Raw genomic sequence first — 19,230 nt, forward strand, 5'->3', positions numbered from 1 at the left:
AAAAATACTGCAATATTATAAGCACATCAATATTATCCAAGAAAGAGTCCAGGCGGCTGTCAAATTTCATTTATCATCAAATGTCTACTCAGAAGCTAATCACCTGACAAGTTACAATGATTATAATATGCAGACAAATAGAAAAGTAACCATTTTATTACACTGCCTTTAAATGCAAATCAAGGTATTTTAAGCTATAAATTCTTTAAAGAGGACCTGCTGAACAATTCACAATTTATATAATTTTACTTTCATATCTTAAGTGGAACCTGTGAATGAACTCTTCGAAACGGTAATGTAAATTACTACCAATCTGTATTTCCTCCCATCAACACAAACTAAAAAGTAGATATACCATACAGGTCTATCAATGGTCTAGTTTTCATTACAACTTGAGAAAAATATTTGAAAAGGTTTGCATAAGACAGTATTGAAAAAGCCTCTAATTATATTAATACCAGAGATAGAGGCTCCCCAGCTTTAGCAGTCATGCAGCATCCTCATTTGGGAAACCTCTGACTTAGAATCAGTTCAACAGAGTTTCTTAGACAACTTTCCCAGCTATATTACCTAAATTATAAAGCTCCTATGGACACTGGCCTTGAGGGGCCTGCAAAGCAAAGGCTGGGGCTCTGCCACTTAGTATACAGTCATGTACAGAGGCTTCATGGCCTGTAAACTGAGGGTTCTTTCACTAGAATTATGTTTTTAAAAGACAGCAAATTTCCAAAGTAGGGTTAAGGGCATATTTACTGAAAATCTCAGCAACTAAGCTAGTCAGGGAATTAGATGTAATAAAGAAGAATAATAGAATTATAAGTTACAATCATAACAAAGGTTCTCATTTATTAACTACCAATTATACCTTAGCATTATAGGCATTCTAACAAAAATCTCATGTTATCCTTTTAACAATCCTTTAATGTTTAAAGACACTGAACCTCCAAAATCCCATTCTCTCACCTACCCAAACAATTCTCTCCTATTTCTCCTGTGTTAATTTCCTCACCTTACTTACTCAACCTATAACCATTATTTGATTTACACTTTCATCATACTCTCCTCCTGGAAAGACTTTATTCACTTGGCTTCAAGGGCATCCATCACTCACATTCTCCTAGATCTACTACTACCCTCACAGGTCACTCCTCTTCTAGTTTTCTTTGCTAGTTCTTCAATTTCCTGACCTATTATACTGGAATGTCCCAAGGCTCAGTTTTGAGTTCTCTTCTTTTCCCAATCTATTCTCACCCCTTGGTGATTTCATCCAGTCTCGTCCATCTTTCCTAGTTGATCAGGCTAACTTAAGTCTCCCTCTTTCTCAGCTAATCCTGTTGGTTCTACCACCCAAATGTACCCAAAAGTTGACCACTTCTATTGCTGCCACTCTGGGTCGAGCCGCCACCACCTCTCACATGGATTACAGAAGTAATCTCCAAGTGGGTCATATCATTTCTCCTTTTGCCTCCTTTAGTCTATCCACAGAGTACCAGAGCATCCAGGCAGATCACCTCACTCCTCCATTCAAACCTCCCTATAGTTTCCCATTTAACTCAGAACAAAATCCAAAATCTTTACAATTGCCTACAAGGCTGAACATGATTTAGCCAGTCTGTTTCCAGCTGGACCACATTTACCTCTCTTCTCACCCTGCTCAGCCATGCTTGCCACCTTGATTGCCTCTGAATATGCAAAACACACTCCTGCATTAGGGCCTATTGCTTCTTCCTGCTCCCTAGATGTGGAACACTCTTATCACACGTATCTTCAAGGCTCACTTCTGTAACTCAGGTCTTTATTCAAATATCCCCTTGCAGTGAAATCTTCCCTGATATTCCTATTTATAACTGCAAATCCTCTACCACCAGTCTCTAGTACTCTCCAGCTCTGGTTTCTAGTATATTTTTCCAGAGAACTAATCATAACATTACCTAATATTCTATATGTAATGCTTATTTACTGTCTGTTTACCTACATGAATTAACATTTTAAAAGTCTTAGAAAAAGAACTTATCTCAGCTTTATCAATAATATAAAGCTAGCCAGCAATACGTCAAATATTTCCTTAGAGCTAGTAAAAGTATAAGTAATTTGGCAATACGTATTCACAACATTTTTTTAAAATGCTCTTTGACCCTTCAGTTCTGCTTTGGAGCACCCGCTCCATGGAAACAATCCAAAATATAGGGAAACTATGAGGATAAATATTCAGAAGTAAAAACTTTTTCTCCCACCAGAGTGAATACTCACCACTTAGCAAAGCACCTGATCTTAAGTAGGCAATATGTGCAGAAATGAACTAAGAAACATCACCATAAATTGCTTAAGATACCACTGTAAATTAGCAGTGGGTTTTGGGGAGTTGTATGATCTATTTTCTTTTTTTTTTTAGAAATTTCTAACACTATCTGTGTAACTCTTATATGGAAAAGAAAATATACTCACATACATATAATACCGAGCCACAATGTAGTAATAACATTGTAGTACTATAAATGCTTATAAAAACAGTTCCTCAAACTTTTATTTCTTCTTCTCTCAAAATGCATAAAATCAAATGAAGACAACTATTATGTGAGAAGCCAACAAGGCAGTCAGTCCTTCTATTACCTGAGTGGAGTTAGACAGTTGGTTTTTCCACGGCTCCTCTGCGCTGCTGGTCAGGTTTGTGCGGTTATGAGGTAGAGTGAGTGCGTTTCGCTGCAGGTAAGGCACGTTTCCATTACTTCCACTTCCTGTTATGTGATTATTGCCTATCAAAATAGTGTCTGTACTTCCCAGCGTTCTTGATGTGCTACAGGGAACATGGCCTGCAGAAAAGGGTCCATTGGCCAAAGGCTGCCCAGGGCAGGCAGGGCGGACTCCAGGCTGAGAGACGCTAGGCACTCTGGTCAGAGCAAGCTGTGGCTGCTGGCCAGAGACTGAGTTTGTAGGCAGTGATGAGTCAGCTGTTGGCCCATTAGGAATTCCAGTAGATCGTACCTGTGCAACTCCTGTCTGTCTCATCTGTCAAAAAACAAATGAAAAATAAATGCTGCCTGTGTGGTCCACAGGGGACAGAATAAGAATATGAAGAATATATAACCAGGTAATCTCTGATTTTATCCTAACATTTAATTTCTCTAGGTTAAAAAATACCTTTTCAAAACAAGAAATTGTTTCTTCACATTTAGATTAGCTTCCTCGGAAAAGCAAGAACCTACTTAATTTTTTAAGAAATATCCCTTTACTAACGACAAAAGAATCCAGCTGAAAATTATGGAAAGGAAATCAAATTTACAGGTCTTTCCCCCATCACAAAATAGGGGACCTCAAAATTCCATTCTATCACATTTATATGCCAGATTCTCTGAGTTAAACAAGCTTGAAAGAACCCCACCTAAGTTTAGGATGTAGCTTGTTAAGTATTAAATAATATAAATAAAACTCATGCAGAATAACATGTAAATAATAAAATACTAAGTCATGTTCAAAATCAAATTTATTGCTGTTTTCTCCTAAAAATCTGTCCATTACTAGTATTTTAAGAAGCACAGATTATTCAATTCCACCAAATACTGGTGGAAAGTAGAAGTGGGCATGAACATACTCTAAAATGATGTTCCAGTCAATAGAAATATTCGAAATGGTAACAAATTTTAGGGGAAAAAAATGCTATACACACTTGATGTTGCTGCATTAAGACAAACTGACTTTCCAGCTGTTCCAGCATCAGTTTCTGTGCTGGATTTAAATTATTTCTATTTGCACGGAGCTGTTCCAAGTGCTAGAAGAAGAAGAAAGGAGAATACAGTCAAAGACACATCTAAGAAACAAGCTCACTATTCTAAGCAACCTTTCCCTTGAAATGAGTAGGTAAAACTCAGAATGCTGTCTAGTCAAAGATACTGATTTCTGACCAATGACAATCAACCCCAAGATGAAGTCCTTTAAGAAGTTTGAGAAACCTCAGAAGGTTTACTGTAATGTGATCTTTGAGATAAATGCGCATGAAATTCTACTCATCAGTAATTTTCAGGATTTACACAGAAAGTTCTTTGAGCTTAAAAATGCATTGTGACAAGTACACTCTAAGAAGCACTGTTTGGAATAGGAAAAGTCTGAAGACAATCTTACTGTCCAAAACTAGTGATCTGCCTAAGTAAAAGTATGAAACCTACATAAAGAAACATGATGTAGTCATAAAAGAATAAGGAAGCTCTTTGTACACTGACATGGAAAGGTCTGTAGAATATATTATTAACAGTATATATAGCATTCTATCATTTGTATAAAAAAAGGAGAAAAACAGTAATATGAGAGAAAGAGGATGCGTATTTGCTTGTACATGCATGATACATCTCTGGAAAGACAGATAAGAAACTAATAACACTGGATGTCTATTAGGAGGGGAACTGAGTGGGTAGGGGCAGGAATTAGACGGAGAATTTACTTTATATACCCTAAACTCATACTGGGCAGTTTGAACCATGAGAATATATTTGGTGGGGGGGGGCGGGGGGGAGTGGGAAAAAAAGAATGAATTATCTCTATTACTCTGGTAAATGTGGGTTCATTTTACTTATGCGCCTATTTATTGAGTTTACTGCCATTCAACTTTAAGAATTAATAGTTAAAAAACTTAAAACTTAGTACCTCTACTCTTCTTTAATAGGAAAAACAATCTGTCAAAAGCATATCTTACATACCTGTAATTTCTGTGGTGTCAAACACCATGAATGACCTTGTTGCTGTACTGGAGGATGTGACACTGCATGGCCACTACTCCAATTATCAGAAGTATTCTGAGGAAAATTGATAAAAAAAAATTAAAGAATATTTGGTTAAATCCATAGAGTTAACAATAATGACTAATGGAGGCCAAATGACTCTGAATTGGAATATTTACATATAAGAAAGATGTTATGACATTTAGTTCTTTTAAAAATACTTTTACATGCATAATAAATTTGGAAAATCATAAATTAAGAAAATATTGATTCTTTAATAAGCCACCCAAAAAGGCCCACCCCTAAACTATGGCCCAAATGGCTAACCTAAATACCACACTGTCCACTAGGTCCAACATTAAGTTTATTTCAATGTCAGTAGAAGGTGATGATGAAAAGTGTGTTGAGATCTTAACGGCAGGGAGATGAATAAAATGATTTGATGAATGCAATTTATCCCTACTTTCTATATTTAATATGATGCTAAGAATTTGGGATAGAAAAACTCAAACCTTTCACTCTTTGATGTCCACAGATTTAAAGTAAAGGACAGGAGATGTTCAAACTGCACAAGTTCAGGGCAGTTAGGAGTTTCTTTTTTGACTGGGATTTTTATATTTCTCTAAAATATATACCTTTGTTGGACTAGATGTTCTTTTCCTCTTGGCAGGACTGGACAGGTCATCTACTTGACTAGAAGGAATCATGTGTAGTGGCAAGGATTGCTGTGAAATTGGTGTTTGACTGAGGCCTAATACAGGTTCAGTATTTGGATGATGAGGTTTACATGCCTAAGAATCACAGAAGGAAGACAAAAATAGGGTTCTATATATTCTTAATTCATTCCTTCAAATTGTAAAACTTTACAAGCTGCATACTTTTCAAAGCTATGTGGACATCGCTGATGGCAATTATTGAAAATCAAAATCAAATGAATCATCAATGGAGGAATGTGTACCTTCCTTTGAAAAACTTGCTTTAAAAAATAAACCACTGCAGCATTACTTTAAGAAACCTCCTTCAAAATCATGAAAATGCACAAAGGTTCTAAACTGGCACCCCAAAATTTCTTCCCATATCAGAGGGAGTTTTAATTTGATCTAGATTCCCTTCACAATTAAATCAAGAGGCTTTTCATTAATGAAAGCCTCCTGTGCTTAGTAAAATACGCTTGACCACTACAGATTGAAAAGAACCCTTAAAGCTGGGCACCTGCAGAACATAACCCAACTTCTCACCTGCTGTGCTGTGTTCATGGCACCCTGCCTGGAGGTAAGCTCTGCGGGGATTGGTAGGCTCCACGCCTCCTCAATACTAGGAAGTAATTTAGTTTTATTCTGTAGACTACCTTGTGGAAGGTTACACAACTGAGCCTAGGAAAAATTATGTAAAAAGCAAATTTAACACAAGCCTAATTGAGTAAGAGCAAGTCCACTAAATCTTCCTAAATGCTATAACTAATTGTTTTTAAAAGAAAATAGATTCTTAATTTGGGGTTTCAGAAAGATACTAAGTATAATGAGGGAAACCGGAATATAAACCTTTGTGAGAATTAAAACAAAGCTGAGCTCTGTTTTCAGAGTTCTTATAGCTGTCTTCTCATGAAACTCCAAGCAAGAGTGAAAGACAATGTTTGTGTCCTTTTCTCTAAAATGCTATGACAACTTAAAAATGTAGACAGTACATAGAAAAAAATTATGTAAATTAATATGCATCAACAGAGTAAATGTGCAAAAGAGCATCTTTCAAAATACTGCATATCTTACTTAAAATGAAAAGTAAAATAATATTACAAGCTATGGTATGTTTACAAAATATGGAAACAAATTATAGACATCAAAACACAGCTAGACAAAATTCCCAGCCACCCTCCTCCTGCCTGAGTGTCATGGGGAAATATGTGCCTTTAAAAAACTGCCATTTAAACATTTTACCTGTAAATACTTAATTCGTGCTGCAAGTGCAGAGGTATTACTACAACTTTTGCTTCTGGTTGCATTTAAGTAGCATTTAATGGCATCCTGAGGCTGGTTGCAGGATTCGTAGAGTGTGCCTAGGTCCATCCAGGCTGCAGCATGGCCATGGTCCAACTGTACAGCACAAATATAGGCCTGTAAAGCATCCATAGGCTGATTTTGCTGCTGATATAGCACGCTGGAAAGAGATATTAAGAAAAAATAAGTTGACTAAGAAGAACTGCTTAGCTTCATAACATGATATAAGCCATGAAGTACATTATATGTGATGCAACCATCTTTGTGTATCAATTATAATACCATTATTTTTATACAAAGTCTTACCCTATTGAACACCATGTATCTGCACTTGCTTCTGATTTATCAATAGACTGCCTGTAAGATATAAAGGCATCCTGAACTTTCCCAATACTTGAATAGCACCTGAGAGGGGAGGGAAAAATCAAGAAAATACGATTAATACTGATTGATTAATTAATTAATTTGCTGAATGGATGGACTAAATGTCAAAGCAAATAAAAACCTAATAAGCTGACATATTTATGTGAATGTGTGTACATACATGACAACAATAATGTACATTATAATTAACCCTTCAATAAACTATATTATAGTCTATCTGATAGTGTTTATCAATACAGCATGCTTTAGCACCTATTAAAATAATTAAAGGCCATATCACTTCAATATTATAATACTGAGTTACGCACACACACACACCCACTACTCTACTTATACAGCTTGATCTCTGGTTTTCTATAGAGTAAGAACATAGAGTTAAAAACCAAGAAAAACACTCTATGTTGGTAAGACTTGCTGAATCAGATTTCAATTCTCCTTTCTTAAATAATAAGGGCAAAAATTCTTTAATTCATACAAAATACAAACAAATACTATCAAGCTAACTATCAAAAATAGTATAAAATAGGATTAAGTACAGTATTTTATGACTAGTAAGGGTAGCAAGGTATGATTAAAGTTTCAATGACCTGCCATTTTCTTAATGTAGATGTACCTGATGGATACACAGAACAGCAGCTGAAATTATAAATACAGAAATTATCTTTAGTGCTTGGCACTAAGGGAAAAAGAAAAGAACAAAATCCAGTTCGTCTTCAAAGAGCTTACAATTTAGTTGAGGACTGAAGACACATTATAATTGTCATGATGCCATATCAAATGGCTAGCACAGACAATAACTAGTCTGAGAATTTAGGGTAGACACACTACCGGGGGTTTAGGAAAGACAAGAAAGGGAAGGGTAAGAGTAAAGGAACTGAATATGTGTAGATGCATACTGTTTAGATCAGTGATACCCATTACCAGCCAGTTATGGCAATTTGGCCAAGCAAACGAAATGGAAAAACAACATACACATACATACATAAATTTTCCATTAAACTAATATTTGTATTGTAATTGACTTATTTTTGAAATACTATTGACTGAGTAAACAGCAAAAAAAAAATTAAACATCAAGTACTCCAAAAGTGTGGGAACCACTGATTCTGGCAGAGAAGGTAAGAAAAGGCATTTTGAAATGCTGCTTGAACAATATGAGCAAAACTTAATATAAGATAGCACAGATACAAACAGTAGAGGATTTTAAATCCAACCCAAGAATACCCTGAAGTTTGTTCTTCTAACAAGGGGAATGGCATGATGAAAGTACTTTATAGGAATATTAATCTGCTAACGACATGTAGGGATAAACTGAAAGGAAAATAAGTTATGGACAGTAAAAAAGAAGGCAGTTATATATTCACTGGTTTGGAAGACGCCAAAATTAGGATGAAAGTAATGCAAGTAACAACAAAGAAAAAGACAGGAGAAACAATAAACCAAAAAACAGATAAAGACTTTGTGACAAACTGATTAGCTATTCATGGAGGTGGGGTTATAATTTAGTTTTTAAGCCTGATTAAATAGAGGAAAAACATGGTGATATCATTGGCAAAAATAAAGAAGAAGGAGCTGGGTTCAGGGAAGAAAATGATGAATGAGATTTGAAATATGCTGATTTTGACATGAGGTGTGGACATTAAAATGGGAAATGTTAGGTAAAGAATGGGAGATGTGGTCCTGGTGTTTAATACCTTGAAGTGTAGAAATCTAGATTTGGAATTCATCCATATCAAAGAGAGGGTATAAGAACATAGGATACCGACAAAGGAGAGGTAAAACTAAGCCTAAGCAATCATTAATATTGTGGTTGGGGCAATATAAGAAAGGTGAGTTACTGAGACAGAGAAGGCAGTGTCACAGAGCAAACTGTTTTACGAGAAGGGAATTCAGGACAAGAGGGCATTAACAATGCCAAACAGGGACAGACACCACAAAGAAAGGGAATGCTTAACAGATAGTAGAAAACATGCTCTGTTTGTTGTTGTTAAATCAAAGCCAATCTCAGATTTATAGACAATTCTGCCTAACCGCTAGGAGGAATAAGCAGTAATTCCCAAAACCAATGTTTTCATACTTGATTCCTACAAAATGAAAGTAGGAAACCAATGTGCCCAAATACAGATGTCCCAATCCAACTGCCAAACACTTTTCCTCTAATAAAACTTAACTAGGTTCCCCTGAGACAGCGCTGTGTAATTGAGAAAGCACTGGGTGTTGAACCTAGGATCTAGTCCCTGCTCTGATATTAGTTACCTGCATGACTGTGACCTTGGACAAAACATTTTACTCCTCTGAGCTCACTTTCTAAAAACACCTGCAAAATGACAAGGTTTACAGGGTGAACTAGGTGACCTCCTGGTCCTTCCCAGCTCTAACATTCTATAGTTCTGTGATAACACAGTCAATGATTAGTACCAGTTTAACAGCATTACCACATTACACTTTTGTTATGATATACACATGCCAAATGACAAATTCAATCTTCAACACAGACCTGAATGCAGAGGTAAGTAATAAAATGCCTCAGAAATATTAGGGTCATCAAATCCCAAAGTTGCTTACTGACACTTGAGATCTTCCTTCAGAGCTTTAATAACTTCTAAAATACAATTTATTTATAAAAATTTTCTCACAACAAAACAGATTTGAAGCAACACATTAGAAGTCAGCAAAAGAGGGTAAGAAAAGTAAACATCAAAGAAAAAAATTCTAAACAGTCCTCAGATAAAAAATAATGGACACCAACATGATAATCTTGAACCCCAAAGTAAGTTAAATTGTAGTAAGTATCCTTTAATTGAGAAGTCAGTAAACTATAGTTGGAAAATTTTACCCAGAAAGATTCAAATAAAAGCATCTCAATGATTTAAAATGTAAAACCAGTTAATGCGGGGGCGGGGGGGGACCTCCTATGGAATAGTGCTCATTGAGCTGAAAATTACAGCATTACTAAGATAGTAATTTTTGCGAATTCCCTGGCGGTCCAGTGGTTAGGACTCAGCACTTTCACTGCCAGGGCCGGGGTTCAATCCCTGGTCAGGGAACTGAGATGCCGCAAGCGGCACGGCCGGGAGAAAAAAAAAAAAAGTAATTTTTGATGTTTCATTATGTATTAATTTTCCATGCCTAGAATTAAGAAAAAATTATATTAGAAAGACATCCACACTATTGTACTGTATTAAACTACTGATTTTTATCTTAGGTCAAAAGGAAAATACTTTCCAGTACACATTCCTTTTAATCTATATTAAAAGAAATTTTCATATATAAACATTAACACTAGAGGCAATGACTAGGCAAGGCCCTACTTCCCAGTACTAGACCTCCTTTATGGTCACTGTATGAAACCTATCACTGCACAATACTAATAGTAGTAACAGAGCTAGCTTCAAATGCAAATGGTGTTCAATTAGTTCATTTATTCCATTTACTGAATAGTCACTTTGCTAGGCAGACAGATACAAAGATGGTAATATCCAGTTTCTGCTCCCAAAGATCTTTAGTGAAAGAGACAATGTTTGGACTCTCAAGCTTTATTAATAAGCAACCCAATTTACATGATTTTACAAGCTTGGGAAGGAATCAGAAAATCCCTGCTAAAAACAGCAACTTTTCCACTCAACTCTTATTTTATATTATTATTATTATTTATTTTTTTTTTTTTTTTGCGGTACGTGGGCCTCTCACTGTTGTGGCCTCTCCCGTTGCGGAGCACAGGCTCCGGACGCGCAGGCTCAGTGACCATGGCTCACAGGCCTAGCCACTCCGCGGCATGTGGGATCCTTCCGGACCGGGGCACGAACCCGTGTCCCCTGCACGGGCAGGTGGACTCTCAACCACTGTGCCACCAGGGAAGCCCTTATTAATGAATAATCAAAATTTTTTTAAAGAAGGAAACATCTTAATATTATTCCCTCTCATACAAATATACTTTGCTATATTTAAAGGAAAAAAAATGAAACCATACAAAATACTAAAATTTAACATGACTATATGGCAAACTCACTTCAAGTAAAATACTATAGAAAATAGAGGAAAAAAGCTTAAAATTAAAACAAAATAGGATAATTTCCAAAGAATTCATAAAATTAAAACCTTTAGAATGGGAAGGTACCTAACAGATAATCTAACCAGGGCTTCTCAACCTCAGCCAGGTAATCTTTTACTGTAGAGAGCTGTCCCACTAGATGCCAGGGGCACTCCCTATAGTTGTGATAACCAAAATGTCTCTACAGACATTATGAAATGTCCTCTATGGGGCAAAATAGTCCCACACCCCCGGCACTGAGAACCACCAATCTAATTCTCTACAATAGAAAACTGAAGCCTCAAAGGTTTAACTGTACCATCCATGATTCCACAAATAGTAGCCTAGCCAAGACTTGAATCCAAGTATCTCAGCTCGTAGTCGAATGATCTTTCCACCATACTGCAAAAGCTAAAACCGATTAGGAACCAAAAAACAATCTGATAATGGTCCAAAAATATATTCTATCAGATACATATACATGAGGTATGTTTCAGATAATCAGTAAGCAAAATTCAGACATTCAAAGTACAAGAGAAGTTTATAGGCTTGCAAAAAACTATTTTCACTACATGTCACTTCTCCTTTCCAACAAATCCAATAATAATGTATCTACTTTCGACTGTGATTTGAGATCTACTATTAATGTCCATTCTAAGGTATATATCACTAATCAAAATGATAACTAGCAAAGTTCTACTGACTACTGGTAGTCAACAGGTAGAATGAAAAATTCTCTGTTCTATTAAACAGACATATAAAGAAAACACTAGAAATCAAAAGGAAAGGCATAAATAGTTGAATGAAAAATTACTATCTGCTATGACTTTTTAAAAACCAGCAATAATTTAAGTCAAATGAAAATTCAATAAGCAAAATAAGAAACATCCTGATAGACCAGATGCTGCTGGAAGAAAACCACCACATTCAGAAGCTTTCTTTTATTTTTTAACTTCTAGAAATCTGTTATAAAATACTTAAAAGAGAAAATACACTGATCAAGTTATTAGTAAACTAATATTCTAGATCATAATTCAAAACCCTTAGCTGGAATAAACAAAAGCAAAGCCTAAGTATCTGATAAATCAGTCTTACCTTCCGAGGAAATACCAGGACTGGCCAGAATTAGGATCTGCTTCCAAGGACTTTTGGAGATATTGAATAGCATAGCTTTCCTTGGTGGCTTTATCTCCCAGGAGATCCACAGTATGATGCATCCAACCTGTAGTAAGTGATTAAAAATATTTACCTAAATGAGTTAATTATTCTTCTATTTTAAAGAATACCAAGCAGAAAACAAACAAGTAAAAAATAGTCTTTTCAGTAAATTTATTCATTTAGCTTGGCATACACATTCCCAAAATTTAGAACTGTCAATTCTGGCCTAAGAAAGTCTGTTTTTAAAGTACAGTCAAAGCTATGAAGAACTTTCATTCCAGAGAAATTAAAACAATTTTAAGCATTGACTTATCACTTAGTAGATTGCAAACTACAGTTCTTTTATTCTCTGATTTTTGTATTTGAAAAGATTCCAAGGTATAAAAGAATATAAAGATGTTAAATCTTATTCACTGTCCCGTGCAAAAATGTATGTGCATTTAAGAATCTCCAAGACACTATTAACCCAATGTTTATTTCCAAGGAGTAAATATAAGCTATATAATCAATGATCGTTCAGAGTAAAACACACACATACAATCCCACCTTATTGGCACTGGCTACATATTTTCACACCTTATAAATAAAGCATTTGACAATTTTTTAAAACCCCAAGGCTATAAGAAAAGTCCATTCAAATGGCGCAAATAAAAACGGTACAAAATGGGTAACACAAATGTTTAATAAATAAATTTAGATAGTGCATAATCTCATATGTGGAATCTTAAAAAGTCGAATACACGGAAGCAGAGAGTTGAATGGTGGTTACCAGGAGCGGTAAGGTTGGGGAAATGGGGAGATATTGGTCAAGGTTACACAGTTGAAGTTATGTAGGATAAGTAAGTCTAGAGAACATACAGTATTACAACTGCAGTTATTAATATTGTAATATATACTGGAAACTTGCTAATATGAGAGTAGATTTCAGGTGCTCCCACCACCCAAAAACAAATGGTAACTATGTGAGGAGATGCATATGCTGACTAGCTTGACTGTAGTAATCATGTCACTATGTACAGGTGTATCAAAACATCATCTTGTACACCTTAAATACAACCGTTATGATAAATAAACAAACAAGCAAGCAAGCTGGCTATGGAAGTAATCAAAAGACTGGATCATGGACTAGTGTATTCTATACCTTCAAGGCACACAGGAATAATTTGATTTAATTTGCCAGGGAATCATATTTCAGTTGTGGATCAATTCAAGTGCATAAAATCAGCTGTTCTTTGTGTATAGTCCACAGTACATAAAATAAATAAGGACCCTTATTTTCTGGCATTTATTATAGTTGCTGTGCTCCAAAAGACATTTTAAAAGGATTGAGTTACCATGTTTTACAGAAATATAAGTCAATCACACATCATCTATTCATCTGCTCTTCCCTTACCTCTCCTACTATTACTAGTAAGAACAGGACCTACAGTAGCAGGCTCTAAAAGGAGTTGCTTAAGCAACATTGACAAGAAAGTAGGAAGGATTGATGTGCAGGCATAAATTAGACTCAATTAGGGGAAGTACCTTCCCTTTCAAAACCATGGAAAGTTTACCTATACACTCTGCGAAAGAAGACAGGTAATTCAAACGATTTCAATCCATTTCTTAAATTTAAAAGGTATATATGCATTTTTGCTATTGACACATTCTTCACTTCAGCTTTGCTATTGACACATTCTTCAGCTTTGCTATTGACACATTCTTCACTTAAGCTAATTAAAAAACAGCTTGTATTCAAATATTAGCTGAATGAGTAAGCTGTCTGAAGGCACCACTTTGCTTTTTACTGAAGAACTAACACAAAAGCTTTTTTGCTATACTAATAAACTTGTTTTAATTTAAAGATACAAATTCACATTACTCAAACACTACATGTAATCATTAAAAACAAAACTTTACTATAATTTTTAAAAGTATGGATAACTCAAGGAAAATTCTAACCAGAGATTAAATTAAAAACAAAGCTAAAAATAAAACTTTTATATGAAAGCAGTGTTTATTTTGTATAACCGATCACATAATATGCATTCATATCATGAAGATAAGTGATAAAGTCTAAGCTTAAATAATTTTAAAATTACATTAAAAATAGTCACATCATGAAAACATTCACATTACTACAACGGTAGCTAAAACTTAAGAGTCAATTATTTGCCCAGACCAAAACCAAATTTTAAAAAGCTGGGGTGGGGGGGGAGGGAGAACCAAAAAAAAACCCCGAAATACCAAATGCAGACAAGAAACATGACTCAATAACCAAGCAACAAAATTAAATGTTGGAGAATTCCATCATTATCTTCTTGGTGATAGTGACACATTATATCCAGACGACTACATGCCTTCATCTTCAACATTACAACAGAACTGCATGTGTAGAGAAACTATATATAATGTTAGATGCTCCACAATTCTTACATAAAATGCTTTAGTTAATATTATCAACAGAGCTATGAAAGCAAGCTCACCAACCACTAAGAGACTTTAGGTAAATCACTTAACTTCATTGAGTACTAAGCATATCTGGCACAAAGAAAGTATTCAGTCCCCCTCACCCATGGGTTAAGTACCAGAGTATAATTTTGAGAATTTAAAAGGACAAGTTGCACTAAAGAACTGTAATGAGATTGACTGTGAGATAGACAATGCTCGGCAGAAGGTGGAAACATGATGGGTTCAGATTAATTCTATCAACTCTGGGGAAAAGGAAAGAAAAGAAATAGGGTACATGAGCCACGTATTTACCATCTGTGACATGTAAAAAACATAAAGAGATGTACTTATAACACACTAAATGTATATTATTACATACCCAACTGTTGTAAGACAGTTGCTTTTACTTGTGCAGAAAGGTTTTCTGTCTGCAAAAGTTGTTCATAAGCTTCCTTTGCAGAATGATACTTCCTCTAAAGAGCAGGAAAAACAGATTTAAAGAAAATAAAATTAACATCTTTAAAGAACTAGCTCATATGTTAAGTTTTATATGATACTGATATTTTAGCGTATTTTTAAAAATCAACTGAAAGAGAAAAGTGCCTTACTGAATGTTTCTCTAACTCTAGACAGCTGGGGTTAATAGACCATGTTTCAGAGTATCTAACACCAGTAAAACATTCAATATAACGAAGTATCATTAAAACATGACCTTTAAGAATTTGTCAAATCTCAATAGTTAAAAAAAAATCATCTCAACCTATTTAATAACATAAATGATTTCAACTTTACTTAATAACACAAATGAAACCAGAAAAGTATTCCACTTCCAAGTGCATCATCTGTCTGCCTAGAAATACCAAGTTCCGAAGCAACTTAACAGGAACAATAGAGCACGTCAAAAATGCTTTAAAAAAACTAAGTACAAAAGTAGTTGAAACCTAAGTTTAAAAGATATAGATACTGATATATAAAATATCCTATGAAAAATTTTAGAATACATATATGATTTTGAAGACAACAAACCTCCCATAATTATAGTCTAATAATGTTTGCAATATTTAAGATTCCTTGGGCAAAACTCTAAATGAAACCATTTACCCACAGTTCTCATCCCAGAAGTACTAATATGACTGAAACCCATTATTGCTACAGTCCTAAAACTTAAGACAAAACCTCCCCACCACCCCCCACAAAAAGGGGAAAAGCCAACAAAAGAAAACCTCATAAATACTACCTTTAAAAAATACTTGGCAGAACAATGAAGTGGCTTTCATTCGTATCACTGACAGTACACAGCTGCCTAAGCAAACAAATCTTTCTCCCCCAAAACATAGGTAGAAACACGAAACTAGCTGTGTGAGCCTCAGGCAAATCACTTGAGCTATGATTCAACATCCATAAAACAGATGTAGTGCCTGATCTTTCTATCTAGAGTTGTTCTAAGGATCAAACGAGATTAAAAAAGAGCTATGGAAACAAATAAGGAGCTCTATGAATGCAGTATGTCAACATGAGGAAGATTTGAAAGAACTGTCCATTGAGATTAACAGTAGTTATTACATAAACTTTTATTCATCAAGTAAATGAGTTCCCTTTAAACATTAATCTGATCTGAAAAAGTAAATCAGACAATTAATGAAGGATAAGGATCAAGTTATTCAACTCAATTCCTTCAACTGGTAAATATTTGTTGAATACCTAATACATACCAGGAACTGCCGGGACTACAGTGTAGTCAAGAATACAGATATAAAAACAAATAAAACATACTGTACTGTTAAAAAAAAAACATACTGTACTGCGTACAACTACAGTATGATATTTCCCAGAGGAAGAAAGAGCATGTGGTAAGTTTAGAGTACTAGCACACTGGGCAGAAAATGCAGAGACAAGCAGACAACTTCACAAAGACCTTCCTAAACCATGTTAAAAGACTATAGACTGTATCCTAAGACAATGGGGTACCACTGAAATGAGTTCAAGCAATATGATCAAATTTATATTTTAGAAAGAGCCCTTTGTGTAATTACCTCAACAAATGCTAAAACATACTTCCAAACACTAGTAATAATAATAAAACCAACATACTTGAAAAGCTGGTTGCATCGTATTGAGAAACATGAAGTGTGATTTCTACCTCCTATTATATACAAAAAACTGGCATCCACATTAAAGACCTAAATATGAAATGTAAAAGTATAAAACTAAGAGAAGAAAATGAAGGAGAGTATTTTTTTGAGATGTGAAAGAATTTATTCAACTTGGCCAAAATGGCACAAATAAGGAGGAGTAGTAAGGATCTGACTTGAAACACATAAGCAGAAAAATAGGCAATGGACATAAAAACCAACACATAAAAGGTGAAAAACATGTGAAGAAGTGTACACCTCTAGAAATCAGAAAATGCAAGTTTAAATGACATATTACCTTCTACCCATCAGACTGGCAAACGTAAAGTTGGGTAGTTCTTAGTATTGTGGGGATGTGAGTAAAGGAAAATGCTCATGCCTTGCCTGAAGGGAATTTACTCATGAAATTAGGTATGCAAATATGCTCCAATCCAACAATCTCACTCTTGGGATATATACACTAAAGGAACCTTCCCAGAGGTAATGTTGTAAATGGTACTATTTGTAGTACCAAGGAGATGGACAACCTAGGTCTATGTCACTAGGTGAGTGGAAATATAAAATATGATGGATGCTTACAGCAGAACATTAAGTAGCAACTATAAATAGTATATAAAAGCAACATGAGTTTATCTGTAAAGGTGTTTAGTATAAAGTGTGTATAAAGTTTTGTCTCTGGTAATGCTGAAGTAACACTTCAGACAGCTTTAAATTCTGGATAAAATATAAAAGTTAACTATCAGAAAGTACTGAAAAGAAACCAAAATCAGGCAAAAACAGAGAAGCTAATACTTAGAGGAAGGGAATGGCACTGGTTTAGTAACCCCATTTTTCTAGGATTTACACCTGAAGGCAGGCCCCAACTGGTATCTGGTTGGCTACAACTCAAACAGAAATCAGCAATCTTACTAGCTTGAAGAATCTGAGGACAGACTTTGTAGCTATCACAAGAGCTGGAAGTGAGGGGAGAAGAAATCCCAGAAAGGAGAGGGAGAGAAAGAACAACAAATTCTGCAGTTAAACTGCTCAAATCCCTGGTTGACCACTGAACTATGCATGAACACAACAGATGTTCAGCAGCCTAAAAGAACTAAAGGAAGAGATTTAGCTGTTGCCAACCACAGGGTTGACAAAGTTTCGTGTGTGACTTGAGCAAAGTTAAACTGGCTAATAAAACAAAAATATCATCTTCAGAAAAATATAACAAAATCACTCTCCACAACGTATTATTCATGATACCCAGAATAAAATTACCAGACTTGTAAGAATCAGGAAATTTTTACTCATGTTGAAAACAATAGGAAATTAATGAAAACCAGCCATGAAATGACTCAGATGTTGAAATTGCAAATAATTTTAAAGCAGCTATTTTAACAATGTTCACAGATGAAAAGGAAAACATAATCATAAGGAATGAATGGACCAAAAATCAGAGCACGTAAAGAGAAATTAAGAGAAACACAAGGAAATTCTAGAACTGAAAAATACTAATTTGAAATTTAAAAAAAAAGTTACTGGAAGGACTTAATTGGAGTCCAAGAAGGAGGAGAGAGAAAGAATGGGGCAGAAAAGATATTGACAATGGCTGAGAACTTTACAGAAGTGATGACATCAAAATCCCATACCCAAAAGACTAAAAAAACCACAAGTAGTATAAATATAAAGGAAAAACCAGTACCTAACTACATCATAGTCGCATACTTAAGAACCAAATGTAATGAGAAGAACCTTGAAAGCAGCCAGAGAAAAACCACAAAATACAAAGGAAACAATAAGAATGACAGCCAACTTTATGTAACCATATCAGTAACTGAATTAAATATAAATGGACTAGATATTCAAACAACAGAGACTGCCAGACAGATTTACAAAAGTGAAAGAAAGCCAAAACCACAGTACTTGTAAGATATGCACTTTTTCATATAAGGATTCAAACAAGCTGAAATAAAAGGATGGGAAAAGATACCATGTAAACTGTAAGTATTAGAAAGCTGAAGTGACTAGATTCAGATCAGATTAAGAAGGCTTCAAGGCAAAGAGTATATTACCAGAGAGAAAGAGGAAATGTTTCATAATGATAAAGGACATATCAGGATGAGATAATAACAAGGCTTCTAAATAAATGAAGACTGTACAGAATTAACACTGATAAAATACAATTAATCTACATAATTTATTCCAATTTCACCAACTGTCCCACGTATATCCTTTTTCTGGTCCAGGATCTAACTTAAAATCCCATGCTGTGTTAAATTAGCATGTCTCTTTACCATCCTCTAATCTGGGACAGATTCTCAGTCTCTGACTTTCATTACCTTGACACTTAAAGCAGCAGTTCCCAACCTTTTTGGCACCAGGGACCGTTTTCGTGGAAGACAATTTTTCCACAGACT

The 19,230-nt window shown here is 35.0% G+C and overlaps 1 protein-coding gene across 7 annotated transcripts in view; it reads right to left on the minus strand.

The window, feature by feature from the left end:
- KDM6A (lysine demethylase 6A) overlaps nucleotides 1-19,230 on the minus strand; it is a 133,175-nt gene that overhangs the window by 44,730 nt on the left and 69,215 nt on the right. Inside the window, exons 7-15 of one of the 7 annotated variants that reach the window (XM_024743547.1) lie at nucleotides 15,085-15,178; nucleotides 12,213-12,339; nucleotides 7,010-7,060; nucleotides 6,644-6,863; nucleotides 5,948-6,082; nucleotides 5,345-5,500; nucleotides 4,689-4,784; nucleotides 3,665-3,766; nucleotides 2,611-3,006 (exon numbers count right to left, since the gene is read on the minus strand). In XM_024743547.1, the coding sequence (XP_024599315.1) occupies nucleotides 2,611-3,006; nucleotides 3,665-3,766; nucleotides 4,689-4,784; nucleotides 5,345-5,500; nucleotides 5,948-6,082; nucleotides 6,644-6,863; nucleotides 7,010-7,060; nucleotides 12,213-12,339; nucleotides 15,085-15,178 (1,377 nt within the window). Of the gene's footprint in view, nucleotides 1-2,610; nucleotides 3,007-3,664; nucleotides 3,767-4,688; nucleotides 4,785-5,344; nucleotides 5,501-5,947; nucleotides 6,083-6,643; nucleotides 6,864-7,009; nucleotides 7,109-12,212; nucleotides 12,340-15,084; nucleotides 15,179-19,230 lie in introns of all 7 variants that reach the window. The other 6 variants (XM_024743546.1, XM_024743552.1, XM_024743548.1 and 3 more) reach the window with 6 other exon arrangements.

Source organism: Neophocaena asiaeorientalis, unplaced genomic scaffold (genome assembly GCF_003031525.2).
Source record: "Neophocaena asiaeorientalis asiaeorientalis breed wild unplaced genomic scaffold, Neophocaena_asiaeorientalis_V1.1 scaffold243, whole genome shotgun sequence".
Classification (NCBI taxonomy): domain Eukaryota; kingdom Metazoa; phylum Chordata; class Mammalia; order Artiodactyla; family Phocoenidae; genus Neophocaena; species Neophocaena asiaeorientalis.